The sequence below is a fragment of the Podarcis cretensis genome (genome assembly GCF_951804945.1).
Source record: "Podarcis cretensis genome assembly, chromosome: 16".
In the NCBI taxonomy this organism is placed as follows: Eukaryota; Metazoa; Chordata; class Lepidosauria; order Squamata; family Lacertidae; genus Podarcis; species Podarcis cretensis.
This window is the reverse complement of record NC_137186.1, coordinates 11,227,053-11,244,157: the sequence shown is the minus strand read 5'-3', so window position 1 is coordinate 11,244,157 and position 17,105 is coordinate 11,227,053. Positions and strand designations below refer to the sequence as shown.

Sequence of the window (17,105 nt, the reverse complement as noted above, 5' to 3'; positions counted from 1 at the left end):
TCCACTGCGTTCCCTTCATCTACCAGGCTTGTAATTCTGTCAAAAAACGAAATCAGGTTAGTCTGACATGACTTATTTTTCAGAAATCCATGCTGACTATTGGTGATCACAGCATTCCTTTCTAGGTGCTCACAGGCTGTTTGCTTAATGATCTGCTCCAGAATCTTCCCTCGTATTGATGTCAGACTGACTGGGCGGTAATTATTTGGGTCCTCTCTTTTCCCCTTTTTGAAAATAGGGACAACGTTTGCCCTCCTCCAGTCTGCTGGGACTTCGCCTGTTCTCCAGGAATTCTCAAAGATGACTGCCAGTGGTTCTGAGATCTCATCTGCCAGTTCTTTTAATACTCTTGGATGCAGTTAATCTGGCCCTGGAGACTTGAATACATCTAAACTAGCCAAGTATTCTTGTACTATCTCCTTAGTTATTCTGGGCTGTGTTTCCTCTGCTGAATCATTTGCTCCAAATTCTTCAGGTCGGGCATTGTTTTCTTTATCGGAGAAGACTGAGGCAAAGAAGGCATTGAGGAGTTCAGCCCTTTCTGTGTTCCCTGTTAGCATTTCACCATCTTCTCCTCTGAGTGACCTCACTGTTTCTTTGTTCTTCCTTTTGCTATGAACATACCCATAAAATCCTTTTTTGTTGCTTTTAACCTCTCTAGCAAGCCTGAGTTCATTCTGTGCTTTAGCTTTTCTGACTTTGTGTCTACACGTGCTGGCTATTTGTTTGAATTCCTCTTTGGTGGTTTCCCCCCTTTTCCATTTTTTGTACACATCCTTTTTTAATCCTAACTCAGTTAAAAGTTCTTTAGATAGCCACCCTGGCTTCTTTAGGCACCTTCCATGTTTCCGTCTCATTGGTATTGCCTGAAGTTGTGCTTTTACTATCTCCCTCTTAACAAACTCCCAGCCATCATGAACTCCCTTTCCTTTTAGTATTACTGTCCATGGGATCTCACCCAGCACTTCCCTAAGTTTTATGAAGTCGGCTTTCTTAAAGTCAAGAAATTGAGTCCTAGTATGCTTGGCTGCTCCTTTCCGCTGTATAGTAAACTTCAGAAGAGCATGATCACTCGCGCCTAATGATCCTTCCACTTCTACCCCACTAACCAGGTCATCAACATTGGTTAGGACCAGATCTAAAATGGCTGTTCCTCTTGTTGCTTCTCCCACTTTCTGGACAACAAAGTTGTCTGCAAGGCCAGTGAGGAATCTGTTTGATCTTATGCTCTTGGCTGAGTTTGACATCCAACAAATATCCAGGTAATTGAAGTCCCCCATTACTACTATCTCCCTTCCTTTTGCATGCTTGGCCATCTGTTCCTGGAAGGCATCATCTATGTCCTCCGTTTGGCTTGGGGATCTATAGTAAACTCCCACAATGAGGTCACTGTTATTCTTCTCTCCCTTAATTTTGACCCAAATGCTCTCACTTTGGCTTTGAGGTTCTAAATCTTGGATCTCTTCACAGGTATACACATCGCTGACATATAATGCCACTCCTCCTCCTTTCTTGTCTGGTCTGTTTCTCTGAAATAGATTGTATCCCTCCATTATTACATTCCAATCGTGGGACTTATCCCACCAGGTTTCAGTGATGCCTATTATGTCATATTTAGTTTCCTGTACCAAGAGCTCAAGCTCATCTTGTTTATTTCCCATGCTTTGCGCATTAATGTACAGACATTGAAGTCCATTAATCATTCCCCCGTGTCTCTTATTTAAGGATTTTTTCCTCCCACCACTAGGTCTGTGTGCTGTTTGCTCCATTTGGTCTATGACATTTGGATGATCATCTTCATCAATTGATAGACTCCTACCTTCAGGAGCACTGTCTCCCTCCCCCACATTAGTCAGTTTAAAGCCCTCCTGATGAGGTTTCTGAGATTTTTGGCAAAAACATTCCTCCCAACCGTTGTGAGGTGCAGCCCATCGCTTGCCAGAAGTCCATCTTCAAGAAACTGCAGTCCGTGATCTAAGAATCCAAACCGTTCCTGTTTACACCATTTGCGAAGCCAGCTGTTCACTTCCACTATTTTTCCCTCTCTCCCTGGGCCACGTCGTTCAACTGGGAGGACAGATGAGATGACAATTTGTGCATTTAATTGCTTCAATTTCCTGCCCAGAGCCTCGTAGTCTCTTTTGATCTTCTGGAGGCTATTGCTTGCAGTGTCATTGGTTCCCACATGAACCAAGAGGAAGTGGTATTTGTCAGTGGGTTTTATGATTCCTTGCAGTTGTTCAGTTACATCTTGGATCTTAGCCCCGGGGAGACAGCACACTTCCCGAGACATCTTGTCAGGCCCACAGATCACTGCTTCTGTTCCCCTCAGTAGGGAATCCCCTATCACCACTACACGCCTCCTCTTAGGTTTGGTCGGGGTTCTTCCGCGAGCTGTCCGTTCCAAGGTCGCCTGCACATTCCCTGAGGACTGCCTTTGCTGCTCGTCTTCATATACCTGATCGCCTGTAATGAGGGAGAGATCCTCAAATGGAGTCTGCTCTTCGTCTTCCATGCTAGGGGAGAGGACCTCAAAGCGATTGTGTATTTCTAAACAATCAGAGCGAACCCTGGGCCTCCTACTTCTTTGAGTCATGTTTCTCCATATATCTGGCTCCTGTGTTGGTGAACTAGCCTCCTTCTCAGGGGAGTCCCCTGTCTCCTCCTTGGTGGAGACGGTGTGCTCTGTTGCTTCCAAGAAGAGCTCCAGCTCTCTAACCTGTGACCCTCCAAATGTTGACTCGAGCTCCCATCAGTCTCGGCCAGAACGGCCAATGACCAAAAGTTGTAGTCCTCCCATCCTGTAAAGCAGTGTTTCTTCAGCTGTTTTTGGACTGCCCATTATCCCTAGGTAGCAAGACCAGTAGTCAGGGATGATGGGAATTGTAGTCCAAAAAGAGCTGGAGACCCATGTTTGGGAAATACTGCTGTACGAGGATTTGCTATTAGGTTGTGAAATATCCATTGCACACATACATTGCATACACAATTGCTAACAGCAACAACTCCCTACTTATTATTTCAACAGACATTCAGAGGCCCACACTTCCAATGCTGGAAATAATATATAGACGTAATGGCTCACAATCACCGACAGGCCTATTTGCCTAATCCCATTTAACAGCCATCGCTAACATATCATAGAAGCGAATTCCATAGCTTAATCAAAAGCCTTGTGAAGAAGTCCTCCTTTTTGTCTGTCCTGAATCTTCCAACATTTGGCTTCACTGAATGGCTCCTGACTTCTATGACAAGAAAATATTTTCTATGTCCACTTTTCCCACACTTTGCACCATTTTATCCGCAGCCGGCACATCCTCCCTTACTTGCTTTCCCCCACACATTTAAAGCACAATGATACCACTTTAAACAGCCACGGCTTCCCCCAAAGAACTCTGGGAGATGTAGTCTGTTAAGGGTGCCGAGAGCAGACCCTTAATCCCCTAACGGAGTTACAACTCCCAGAGTTCCCTGGGAAAAGTGAAACCACTCTGAGGCAGAAAGACAGAATAGGCCCCAAGCGCCATGAAGTCACCACCTTGCTGAAGCCTGGATGTGCCTGGGAGGCAAATGTAAACAAATGGGACAGGGAAGAAAATGAATGTAATAAATGAGACAGAAGAACAGCACGGTTTGCCCTTTAGATAAGGCGCATGCCTTAGGGAGATGAAACTGCCCCAAATATACAGCACCACAGCTTAAGGCAAGGGTCACTAACCTTTATAGGCCTGAATGCCTGTCTTAGATCATCATGTCCCAACCAGTCAGGGATCACATAAGGATATATTTGGGTTTTTGGGTGTCTGCCCTAGATAGCCCCCTTCTGGTCCCTCTCCCAGAAAGAACATACACAACACACACACACACTTTACTCTTTCTAATGGATGACGAAGTTGGATGAAGTTGAACAAAAAGCCCATAGAGCCCAAAGAGCAAGTTGGAAAGAACATCACTCTCCCAACTTCCTTCTTCATCTGTTTTTCTCAAGGAAGAAAGGTGATGACCCTCTATATCTCATGACCAAGCGGGCAGGGAGTTGGGGGCTCAGAGGCTTTGTGGACAAGCAGTGGAAGACCGGAAGAAGGCCGCTGTGCCCACGAGCACCATGTTGGCAACCACCAGCTTCAAGTTTCCATTAAAAGCCTTTTCAATCAAGCTCACGCTGTCACCTGCTTCAGCCTGGCGACAGCATCAGACACCTCTGCGTTGTGGAGGTCATCTTCCGTCAGATCCTTCACAACTTGGGGGAAGAACCCCACAAACTGGTCCCTGTCTGTGGCCGCCGCCGCCGCCTCCACTCCATTCTGGCTCATTCTTTTATCTGGAAAAGAGAAGCGCACGGCTATGGAATTACACAAGGCAAGGCACCCACACACATTGTGATATGTCTACACACAAGGAAGCTTGCATAAATCTCTAGAGCAACAGAAGGCAGCCTACACCCAAGGCAATTGCACAACGTGGGGTGAACTTTTTTGGGGAGCTCTAAGCAAGAACCCAACCCAGGACAACAGTCTAGCACACCCACTGCTACAACTGCAGATGCATACAAGAAGCAGAGCCATTAGCATATTGCTGACAACATAGTGCAAAACTCTGGATAACTCCGCTCAGCGGTTTCTTGCAGGTGTTAAACAGCATAAGGGGATAAAACTGAACCCTGAGGAACCCCACATTGATGGCTCCACAGGACTGAAGAGATCCCCCAAAATCACCCTCTGGAAACGACCATCCAAGTAGGACTGGAACCACCGCAAAGTGGTGCCACCCTCCTCTTGTCAGGTGTGCGTGCACGAGCCAGGCCCTGTGACCAATAGGACTTTGCAGGACTGGGGCCTTCCTAAGTTTGTTCTGGAGAGGCAAGGCGCAGCCCCACAGGTGAGTCTGACTGGTAACTCAGAGCATCTGGTGGCAAGAGCCGGGAAGGGATGTAAGATCGGCTCTTTGCCACAGCAACACACTTCCTGCCTCGCTGCATTTGGCTTCTTGCTTCCTGATCCCTGAACCTCGGCTTCTTGAAGAAGAAAAAGAAGAGTTTGGATTTGATATCCTGCTTTATCACTACCCGAAGGAGTCTCAAAGCGGCTCACAATCTCCTTTCCCTTCCTCCCCCACAACAAACACTGAGGTGAGTGGGGCTGAGAGACTTGAAAGAAGTGTGACTAGCCCATGGTCACCCAGCAGCTGCATGTGGAGGAGTGGAGACACGAACCCGGTTCACCAGATTACGAGTCTACCACTCTTAACCACTACACCATACTGGCTCTCTTGACTCCCTGCTTCTTGATCCTCGGACCCCTGAGGGTTTCTTGAAAGGAGTGGCTTCATCGCCATGTACTTAAGCAGGCAGGGACCACCCACCTCACAAGGAGGCATTAATCACCTCATCTGACTGATCCAAGCACATCATCGACATCCTTGAGTTTACTAACTGAAACTCATCCAACACAACAGGACGAGACCGTGCTCTGGACACCCCTCAGGATTCATCTGCTGTGTAACAGCAGAGTCAAAATCCCGGTGGATGCAAGCAATTTTATCCTCAAAATTCTTTGCAAAGAAGCCACAGCGAGCTATGATCAGTTTTGCCACTTCCTTCAGGCCAGGTTGTAAAAGCCCCCACACCTGGAAAAAGCTCTGTTGGATGGCACAATGAGGATACAATGGAGGGAGCAAAGTATGACTTTTTTGCCGCCTTCACTGCCACTAGGTAGGCTCAGCGATGAGTGTTTGATTGCATTCCACCGGAGTTTTCCTCCACATTATGCTTGAGTCACTTTTCAGCTTGTTTCCTCGCCCTAAGCTCTGGACCATACCAGGGAGCCAATAGGGCTCCACGAAGCAGGAGAGGGTGCTTGGGGGTGAAAGTTAAGCATTTAGGAACACGGAGAACATGATGCTTCTGTTTCAAGAGAAGGGCGTACATGTTCTGTTACGTACAATGGAACTTCAAGAAAAGCACAACTTAAATCACCCTGAAGGAACATACTGGAGCACTCCAAATCATTTCCCAAGTATGTGCACAGAAAAACTGTAAATTCCTATGAAAGGCAAAACCTGGAGATTTGCATTGATCATTGAAATGCATAATAATAATAATAATATTGCATTGTCTTAGAAGGGGCCATGGTTTTAACTATCACGAAAAGACTTGCGAATTTGCTACTACGCTATTTCAGGTATGTGTTTGAAGGTAAGATAGCAAAACCCCTTGAGGACCAGTGACTTGCATTGTCAACAATGTCCTAACCACACTCACGATTGCAGGGAAACCGGGAGTCCACCCCGCCCATTCCTGTTTAAGGAACCCTTTGCCTTTTTTCCCCGCGTCTAGGCTGGGTAATACACACGCAGACCTCGGGTGGGTAATAAATGCAGTTTCCAGTGGAATAGCCGTGCTATGTCTATTGCAGGTAAATCAACAAAGGAGTCTTGTGGCACCTTAAGAACTGCTATTTTTTTAAGCTCCCTGTTGATTTTATAACATAGCATTATAAGGGAATACAAAGGAAAGGAAGATTTCTACCCCTCCCCGCCGGCTCTCTCACCTGATCCTGTTTCTCCAGGCTTCTCTGCGCCACTGACCCAGAGTTGCAGGCAGCATTACTTATAGAGATTCCTATTGCGCCGGGGTGCATTCAGGGCTTTGTAGTCCTCGCGCTATCAGAGCCCCAAGGAACCCAGCGCAGGTTTGCCGGCTGGCGGACTACAACTCCCAGAGTGCACCGCGAAAGAGGGCGGCGGTTCCCTTGGTAAAAATGGACCATAGCAGCGCCACCACCTGGATTGGCTTTCTCCATCGTATGAGGACGGGCCATGGGGCGGGGAGCCAATCAGGAGGAGTGAGCAGAGACGCTTGAACCCCACGGGAGCTTTGGATTGGCTGGCGGGGGAACAAAAGGGGTGGGAAGAGAAGGCGGGAAACAAACAGGCCCATGGTGGGAGGGAATAATGGGCGGGAGCGCTGCCGCAAAGGAGTATTTGCTTTTAAAAGTTTCGCAAGCCTTCTGACCTCACCGGGTTCTTCGTCAGGGAAATATTGTGCCGTTAAGACTTCGGTTTTTTTATCTTGTTGCTTCTGAAGCGAAGCTGGTCTGGTTTAGATTGTTGCCTGTTGGAGACAGCAGTGTAGATTTGGTTCACAAAAGGAATATCAGTCTGGGGGAGGGAAGACACACCTATAGGACACGGTGTACCAAGCAGTTTTTTCACCCTCCATGGATTCATGGAGAGACACTTTCATTTCATTGCAGCAGAATGTGCACACCCACCCAACAGATGACCCCCCCGCCAAAAAAGACTGAAGGGAATGCAATCCACAACACCCACAAAAAATGTTTAAGGAACCCTTTTGCCTTTTCCCCCCGCGTCTAGGCTGGGTAATACACACGCAGACTTCGGGTGGGTAATAAATGCAGTTTCCAGTGGAATAGGGTCTGGTGACTTCTGTTTCAGTGTATCTGAAGAAGTGTGCATGCCCACGAAAGCTCATACCTAGAACTAACTTAGTTGGTCTTTAAGGTGCTACTGGAAGGAATTTTTTTATTTTGTTTTGTCCCCACAAAAATGTTTCTCACCCCCTGAGAGGCACAGAGTTGCAAGAAGCCCTACAAAGTACTGTATACCTGAAGGAGCATCTCCACCCCCATTGTTCAGCCCAGACACTGAGATCCAGTGCCAAGGGCCTTCTGGCGATTCCCTCATTGTTAGAAGTGAGGTTGCAGGGAACCAGAGGGCCTTCTCGGTAGTGGCGCCTACCCTGCGGAACACCCTCCCACCAGATGTGAAGGAAATAAGCAGCTATCCTATCTTTAAAAGACATCTGAAGGCAGCCCTATTCAGGGAAGTTTTTAATAGTTAACGCCGTATCGTTTTTAATACTTGATTGGGAGCTGCCCAGAGTGGCTGGGGAAACTCAGCCAGATGGGCAGGGTATAAATAATAAATTATTATTATTATTATTATTATTATTATTATTATTATTATTACTGTAATGAAAAAGGTTGTTTAATACAAGTCGTCTAAAACTTAGCACCTAAAAAATACTAAATTCTGAGGTGTGTTTTCTTTCTTTGCCTCTTCCCTTCTTCTGCAAAAAAAGGCAAACTTTTACCAGGACACAGTCCGACCGCATTCGGGTTGTTGAAACGTACTTCTGCGTAACTGAAATGGAATGAAAAGAGGAAGATTGAAGGAAGATGAGGACAGGTGACCTCACCTAGGCCCAAAGTCACCCCCCACCAAAGCTGGCTCAAAGCTTCTCAGAGCTTTTCAAAATCATTTTTCTCAGCAGCTAAAAGGCATTAGCTAAGCATCAGAAACATTCCGCTTGCTGTAACTAAAAAGATTGCAACAAAGGTAGGGAACACAGTCCATTGTTTCTCAGGCCTTTCTGATGCCTTCTGGCCTTGCTAAAGAAGCACATTGCAACTTACTTTCTGTCCGGGAACCATGCCAGAACAAGAGATTGAAACATACCTGAACACTTTCCTGGGAAGGGTGCCAAGAGTCCCAATAGTCCCAAGACAGCTTTCTGTTCATGCTCAGAGGACTCCTGAGGGAGGAGAAAGGAGGAGGGAACTGGAAAGGGGTATATATGCTTGTGCACATGACTGTGAATTTCGTGCATGCTTTTTGTGACTTATCACACTTGCTCCTTCTACCAGTTCATGGATGGTAGAAATAAAAGCCTTTTCTCCGAAACTATTCCTTGAGTGTCTGTTGACTCCCACTTCCCTTTCCCAGGCGCAATATTTTTCCCACCCGAGGGCAAAGCCTCATGAGGCTACAAGGTCAGGGACAGCCTCACAAAGGAGACTGAGCTGGTTTTTAATTTTACTGTGGCTGTTTCTTAAATGAAAAGCACTTTTTTCAATGTTACTTTTCAATTTTGCAGTGTCTGTTTCTTAAATGAAAAGCACTCTTTCTGCCATTCCTTTCTCTTTTTCTCTCCTTCAGCCACTTCTCTCCCAGCCTTTTTTCCCTCCCTCTCTTTCTGTCACCCCTACGGCCACTAGTTGCCCAACCCTGGCCTAATGTCTAGCCTAATTAATCAGGTACGCCTCATTTATCTATAAATTCTGTTAAAATTAATTTAATATAACCCCTTAATAAATTAAACACTGCAACCTTATTAATAGTAATAATACTGTGCAAATATCATTTCATGTTTTCCAAACGCAGACTGCCCAAAGGCTTTGGGCTGATCATTTTAAGCCATCCACCCAAACAAATAGCAATAAATCTTTAAAAAGAAGGCGAGGATGTCAGTTCCCTGAGGGATCTTCCTCCTAAGTATACGCCTTGCTTTTTGCTTTGCATCCCCTGCAAGGAAGAAAGCGAAACAAAGGGGAAAGTTCGTCTATGGTGCCTTGCGTAATAGCTGGCTGTAAATGAAAGGTATTGAGGCATCTAATCATAAGCCTGCATTTTTATTAAAGCTTATATGTTTAATCAGGGCCTGTATCTTAAAAAGCTTAATGATTTTCAAATATTTTATGCCAGGAGACCAGTTGCTTAAAAACCTTGGCAAGATATTTTTACTCCTAGACAAGGGGCCCCCCTGATTTATAGCAGAAAACAATTCTCAAAGTCGTAAAAAGGGAATTACAGGCTGACAGCCAAGGTTACACTGACCCTACAAATTAAGGGTGGATAAATAGTAAAATGAGCCATATCTTCTTCCTAAGGTTAAAGAAGGTCAAGAGCAGTGAAAAAGCATCTAGCTGGCAGAAACAGAACATTTTCTGGGAAGACTTTTCAAAAGCTGTTTGTTTCTTAAACTAAGATCCTTTTAAGATTTCTTTTCCTTTTAAAAGGTTATTTATGTATTAAATATATTAGTTTAAATATAATTATGCAAAGGATTTAAGAAATGCTAGATTCTTATTTCATATAGTTGGAAGAGATCACAGGGGCCATCAGGCACCAGCCCCCCCTTGCCAGACAGAAGACGCCAATCGAGCGCTCTTGATATATGGTTGTCAGGCCTTTTGTTTAGAAACCTTCAAATGAAGGAGATCTCTCAATGTTGATGTGAACTCAATCCTTGACATGCATAAGATAAAAATTCAAGATTAATTATCTGTTTTGGAAGGCAATAGGGCAAGGAGGGCAAGAGGTGAGCTGGTAATTAAGATTCCTTGTTGAGACACATGTAAGATATATTACTACTTATTTGTCATTTATAGATAGAAGAATATATAGCTTTTGGATTTCCATAAAAGGGCAAGAAGGAAATGGGTGTATCTTTTGTGATTGGCTCTAGCAAACAGCCAATAGGAATTTCAACCAGGCTGATTGGACAGAGGCAGCCACAGGAGGAGCAAGGGGGCTGGATTAAGGAAATATAAGTGCTGGCCAGAATGGCAAGAGGCCAGGCCAGAGCTTGGTAACCATATACCACTGTGCCTCATATTTATTTGTCTGACAAATAAATTACTATTTTAATTTCTCTATTGCTGCGTTGAATATTTCATTCCAGCTAAGCGTTAACCACAAGCAGGGTGCTACATTTTATGGTGCCTCTGTGACTCGGATAAGTGGTCTGCTGGAACGCAGCCCCTTCGCCCTACTGGGCAGGGTACAAGAGAGAGGACCTCTAAACTGCTTACCCAGCGCGCACTGGGAAATTTTTCCAGGGGAACGCAGAAGACTCGTCTGTCTGATACCCTGCTCACTGGCGGCGACGGACCGGGGGGAACCAGCCAAGGGTAAGTGCACAAAGGGGTTTTGGCCCTCCAATTAATTGGGAGGAAGAGAAGTCTTGATCAAACTTCTGCGTCTCAGTAAGGGGGAACTGAGTACGCTAGGTGGCTGGGTACATCAGATGGTGATCTGGTGTAGGGAAAGGTTGGGAGGTAGAGTGTGGTGAAGTATCCAGCGCATTGTATGTGTGAGAAAGTACAGAGCAATTTGTAGCTGACCTGAGTGTGGAGTGAGTAGTACTTCGGTTCCCAGTGAGGCGACTCCATCTGGGCAAGGAATCTCACAAAGCGTGTGTATGTGTGACTGAGTGGATACTTCACAGGGCCATACAATGGGAGTTGGGGGTTCAAAGGGGGGAAATACACCTCTTGAATGTATGTTAAATAATTTTAAGAAAGCCTTCTCAGGGGCATATGGAGTCAAAATGACGCCAGAGCGCTTGAGAACGTTATGTGAATTAGAATGGCCGAAATACAATACTGGATGGCCATCTCAGGGAACCTTTGATATAAATTTAGTAAGCAAACTTTGGTCTGATATCACCAAAGAAACTGGAGGGTGCCCAGAACAATTTTCATATATAGATTCTTGGCTGAGCACATTAAATAAAAATCCTCCATGGATAAGGGAATGCAAAGTCAAACGATGCAAATTATTGGCTGTAAAAGCCGAAGCTAGGAAAGGAATCTTGCCAAATAAACTCAAACCCATTTTTGAGGGACCAGAGGAAGAGGTGCTTCCACCTCCACCCTATGCTCCACATCGAAGGGAGCCTAATCCAAACACTCCACCAGTTGTAACCCCAAGGCAAGAAACTGGAATGAATAATGGGGGTGGAGTCACAGAGCTTGATTCCTTGATAGATTATGATAAATATCTTCAGGAGGCATTGGAGTCCTATAATAAAGCCCAAGCAGAAGTGGTTATTCCACCTGTGACTCCTAATAGACCTCCATCTACAGTCTCCTTTAGTGGAACAACTGATTGCCTACCCCAAACCCCTGTACATCCAAGTCCTAGAGAAATATTACAGAAGTTACAGGGAGACCTTGATCGGTCAGCAAGCAATACAGCCAGGCGTATAAAGCTGCTAAAAGAACGCCTTGGGACAAATACTATCCCCTATGATTTGAGGCCCCTAGAGCAAAGTGAAGAAAAAGGTCACGTAGTAGCCCCTCTTAGAAGAGTATTTGATGCACTTGAGGAGCCTGTGCTGGTTAACGGGCAACCCGGACCACGGCCACCTCGAACTTCGACCCTGCAATATATTCCATTCACGACTACGGATCTGATGAATTGGAAAACACACACCCCATCTTTCGCAGAAAAACCTCAGGCTATGATGGACTTGGTGACTTCAATAGTAAATACTCATAGTCCTACTTGGACAGATTGTCGCCAGCTCCTAAATACTCTTTTCACCACTGAGGAAAGGAGAGACATAATTGAAAAGGCACAGATATATTTGCGTGAGCAGGCCAGAGTGGGAAATATTTTTAATATTGATCGTCATCTTCAGGACAACTTTCCCTTGGAAGATCCTAACTGGGATCCAAACAATGCAATTCACCTGGCCAGACTTACCACCTACCGCCAGACACTTGTGCAAGGTATCCGCAGGGCATGCCAGAAGCCCACTAATATGTCTAAAGTCTCAGAAGTAGAACAGAAACCAAATGAGAGTCCGGGAGACTTTTTAGAGAGGCTGCAGGAAGCCTATCGTATATGGACTCCTTTTGACCCTGAAGCCCCTGAAAACAGCAGAATGATTACTGCTACATTTGTGGCCCAGTGCGCTTCTGACATTCGTAAGAAAATTCAGAAATCAGAAGGATGGGAAGGGATGCTGATGAGCCAAATTATGGCCATTGCACGCCGAGTTTATCGGAATAGGGATGAGGCTGAGAAACAAGAGAAGAAGAAGTGGCAGAAGGAAAAGATGGTAATGCTAGCCACAGCAGTGAAGCAAGATTACCGCCCCTTAAATGGAGGGAGAGGACGGGGAAAGAATCCACCACTGGGAAGGAATCAATGTGCAAATTGCAAGAAGGAGGGTCACTGGAAGCGGGAGTGTCCTGAACCCTTGAGGTTGGAAGAAGTACGCCCAGGCCCAGGTCCAGGCCCAGGCCCAGGCTCCGGCCCAAGAAACCAGGGACGGGGACGGGGAATGATCCGAGATGGAAGATATCAGAGACCTGGACAAGGACGGAGTAGAGACAATTTCATTGGACTGGCAGAAGAGGATTTTACCCAAGACTAGGAACGACCGGACTCCATAAAGTTAGGCTTCCAGGAGCCCACGGTCACGATTCAATTAGGGAGCCATTTAATAGACTTTATGATTGATACTGGGGCTGAATACTCAGTACTCCCAGAACTATTGCAGAAAAAGGCATCCAAGAGTGTAGTCATTAAAAGTGCCACTGGACAGTCAGCTAAGAGATCTTTCCTCCAACCTTTGGAATGCCAGATTGGGGGACATCGTTTAACCCATCAGTTTTTGTATATACCTGAGTGTCCAATACCTCTCTTAGGCAGAGATATGCTGTCCAAATTGCAGGCCCAAATCACCTTCACTCCTCGAGGTCCAGAAATGAAACTGCCATCAAAAGCAGCAGGAATAATTACCCTCTCAGTACCTAAGGAACAATCATGGCGCCTAATGTCAGCCTTGCAAGTCCAACCCACATTAGATACAGAATTAAACAAGCTCCTCCGAACTCTACAGGTGCCACCAGGAGTATGGGCCGAAAATAGCCCACCAGGAATGGCTAAGAATATAGCTCCAATTGTAGTAACCCTAAAACCTATGGCTACCCCTGTATCTGTAAAGCAATATCCCTTACCCCGGCGAGCAGCAGAGGGCATCCAGAAACATTTGGACCGCCTATTAAAATATGGTCTGCTTAAGCCCTGCCAATCAGAATGGAACACACCCCTTTTGCCTGTTCGAAAACCTGGGACAGATGAATACAGGCCAGTACAGGACTTGAGGCTCGTAAACCAGGCTATCGAGACCTTGCACCCAAATGTACCAAACCCATATACCTTGCTGAGTTTGATCCCACCAGAAGCAACATTTTTTACTGTATTGGACTTGAAAGATGCATTCTTCTGTTGCCGGCTGGCACCACAGAGCCAACCTATATTTGCCTTCCAGTGGGAAGACCCTCTGACAGGAACAAAAGGCCAGCTAACCTGGACAAGATTGCCCCAGGGATTCAAAAATTCCCCAACTTTATTTGGCACTGCCTTGGCGAAGGATCTAACAAGTTACCCCTCAATACCGGGAGAAAAGGTGGTTCTGCAATATGTGGATGATCTTATACTAGCGGCAAAGGATTTTGATACCTGTAAAGAAGGGACAGAGGAACTGCTCCACTTGCTCTGGGAAGCTGGCTACCGAGTTTCCCAGAAAAAGGCACAGTTATGTTTAGAAAAGGTCAAATATTTGGGCTTTGACATCTCACACCAACAACGAGCATTGAGACCAGAGAGGAAAGAAGCTATTTGCCTTATCAAAGAACCTACCACAAGAAAACAACTTAGAGGATTCCTGGGAACAGCAGGGTTTTGTAGACTATGGATACCTGATTTCAGCAGTCTGGCCAAGCCCTTACATGAAAGCACTCGAGGTGCAGAAAAGGACCCATTTGTATGGGGACCTGAGCAGAAACAAGCCTTTTTAGTTATCAAACAACGACTTATGGAGGCCCCAGCCCTTGGATTGCCTAATTCGGAAAAACCCTTTCAGCTGTATGTACATGAACAGAATGGGATTGCAGCGGCAGTCCTGACCCAGAGATTAGGAAGTTGGAACCGTCCAGTAGCTTATTTGTCTAAACAATTGGACTCAGTAGCAAAAGGATGGCCTCCATGCCTAAGGGCAGTAGCGGCCACTGCAAGCCTTGTCAAAGAAGCTGATAAATTTACCTTTGGCCAGACGATGTATGTGAATGTACCTCATGCTGTTCTGACACTCATGGAATATAAGGGTACTTATTGGCTAACGAACCCAAGGATGGCTAGATACCAAGGCCTATTGTGTGAAAATCCCAGGATTCATCTACGAGTAGTGAATATGCTCAATCCAGCGACTTTGCTGCCCCTACCAGAGGTAGATGATGAAGAATCACATGATTGTCTCCAAATAATGGATGAAGTTTATTCCAGTAGACCCGATCTGAAAGATGAGCCATTGAAAAATCCAGATGTTGTATATTATACTGATGGTAGCAGTTACCTGCATGAAGGTGCCAGACGAGCAGGATATGCTGTGGTCACTAATGAGGAAGTTGTGGAAGCTGAAGCTTTGCCTGCTGGCACCTCAGCACAAAAAGCTGAACTTATAGGTTTAACTAGAGCTCTGCAATTGGCAGCTGGATGTAAGGCAAACATCTATACTGATTCTAAATATGCCTTCTTAACCCTGCATGCACATGGAGCTCTATGGAAAGAAAGAGGTCTAATCGGAGCCCACGGGAAGGCCTTGAAATATGGACCTGAAGTAGAAATCCTGTTGGAAGCAGTATGGGCTCCAGAACAGATTGCTGTAATGCACTGCAAAGGTCATGGACGAGGAAGGGATCCAATAACCAGAGGAAATCATGCTGCTGATAAAGCAGCCCGAGAGGCAGCCCAAAAGCCTGTGGGAGGATTTATAGCAGCCCTCATACCAGAGGTAGTTCCAGAAGAAGTTAAACCTCACTATACCCCAGAAGAGAGGAAGTGGGCTGAACAGGAAGGAGCGGTTGTGAAGGACGGTTGGATGATCCTGCCGGATAATAGGATTTATGTACCTCATCATCTAGCAGGCACAATTGTAAGAAATTATCATGAATCTACTCACCTTGGCGGTACTGCAACCAGAGAGAGTCTCAGTCGGAAGTTGTATATTATTAATCTATCACAATTAGCAACTTGCATTTCACAGAAATGTGTTCTTTGTGCTAAAAACAATCCCAGGCAGGGACCGGTACAACCTCCTGGAATTCAGCATGTGGGATACGTCCCCATGGAAAGCTTAATTGTGGACTTCACAGAGTTGGTCCCTTCTAAGGGATTCAAGTATCTCCTTGTGTTTGTAGATACTTTTACCGGATGGGTTGAAGCTTTTCCCACCCGAACTGAAAAGGCACGAGAGGTAACTAAGAGACTCCTCACTGAATTGATCCCGAGGTTTGGATTACCTAGATGCATTGGAAGTGATAATGGGCCAGCATTCATTGATCAAGTAGTACAAGAAGTATGTCGAGTCCTACAAGTGAAATGGAGACTGCATGCAGCATATAGGCCTCAGAGTTCAGGGAAAACTGAAAGAATGAATCGGACTCTGAAAACCCAATTGGCAAAATTAACCCAGGAAACGGGATTGGGATGGGTAGATGTGTTACCCATAACACTGTTTCGTGTTCGGTGTGCACCCACAAAAAGACTTAAGTTGTCACCTTTTGAGCTCCTGTATGGGAGGCCACCCTCCTTTGTTCAGGATATTCCAGCTGACCTTAAACAAATAGGAGACCATGTGACACAGGAACAAGTGCAATCTCTCTCCCGTGTTTTTGTTTCTCTTAACAGGTGGGCCCTCGAGCGCACGCCGTGCAGCATTGCCGAGCCGATTCATCAGTTCCAGGCTGGCGATAGCGTATGGGTGAAAGAGTGGAAACGCGATCCACTTGCACCTAAGTGGCGTGGACCTTACACCGTCTTGCTCTCTACTCCAACAGCGGTGAAGGTAGCTGAGGTGACCCCCTGGATTCATCACTCTCGTTTGAAGAAGTCTGAAGGCAGTTGGACGTGCAAAGGTGACCCCTCTAATCCTTTAAAACTGACTCTCTCCAAAAACCCCTGTATCTAGCCCTACCGGGAACGGGCTAGGTCACGGGCAACATTAGACGACCGGCCTGCTGCAGTCACAACCTGGAAGCTGGCTGACCTGCGCACGCCTGAAGCTTGAGGAGCGTCTGAACCAGTGACTGTGAATGGGAAGATTCTCTTATACAATTGATTGACTGCCCCCTTGTGGAACAATTATAAGGGATATTACTCATTGGGGATCCTCGGGATATATGTTTTGGTCTTGGTGGTTCCCCATTTTTGTCACTGGGGGAATTATATTGGGGCTAATATTTATTTGCTATCACAATAAGGTAATCTTTTGTGGAAGGAATGCATATGCTAGACATCAACATGATTTTATTATTAATCCTGATCCCTTGGGAAGGGGAAGGGTCCTTGAATCTGACCAAATTTGCTAAATATGGATTCCGCCATGACCACAATATGTGGGTAGGCTTAGCTGAGATGGTAGCCAATGTTGCAAATAGGACTAATTGCCTTGTTTGCTCTCTTGGGCCAGATGATTCAGAGGGAGGTATGCCCTTATTACCGATACCATT

The 17,105-nt window shown here is 45.8% G+C and overlaps 1 protein-coding gene across 2 annotated transcripts in view; it reads right to left on the bottom strand.

Annotated features, from left to right (window-relative positions):
* Positions 1 to 17,105, bottom strand: part of FDPS (farnesyl diphosphate synthase) — a 42,737-nt gene that overhangs the window by 21,865 nt on the left and 3,767 nt on the right. The window contains exons 1-2 of one of the 2 annotated variants that reach the window (XM_079958275.1): positions 6,549 to 6,694; positions 4,170 to 4,321 (exon numbers count right to left, since the gene is read on the bottom strand). In XM_079958275.1, the coding sequence (XP_079814401.1) occupies positions 4,170 to 4,313 (144 nt within the window). In that variant the 5' untranslated portion in view covers positions 4,314 to 4,321; positions 6,549 to 6,694. Of the gene's footprint in view, positions 1 to 4,169; positions 4,322 to 6,548; positions 6,695 to 17,105 lie in introns of those variants that run through there. The other variant, XM_079958274.1, reaches the window with a different exon arrangement.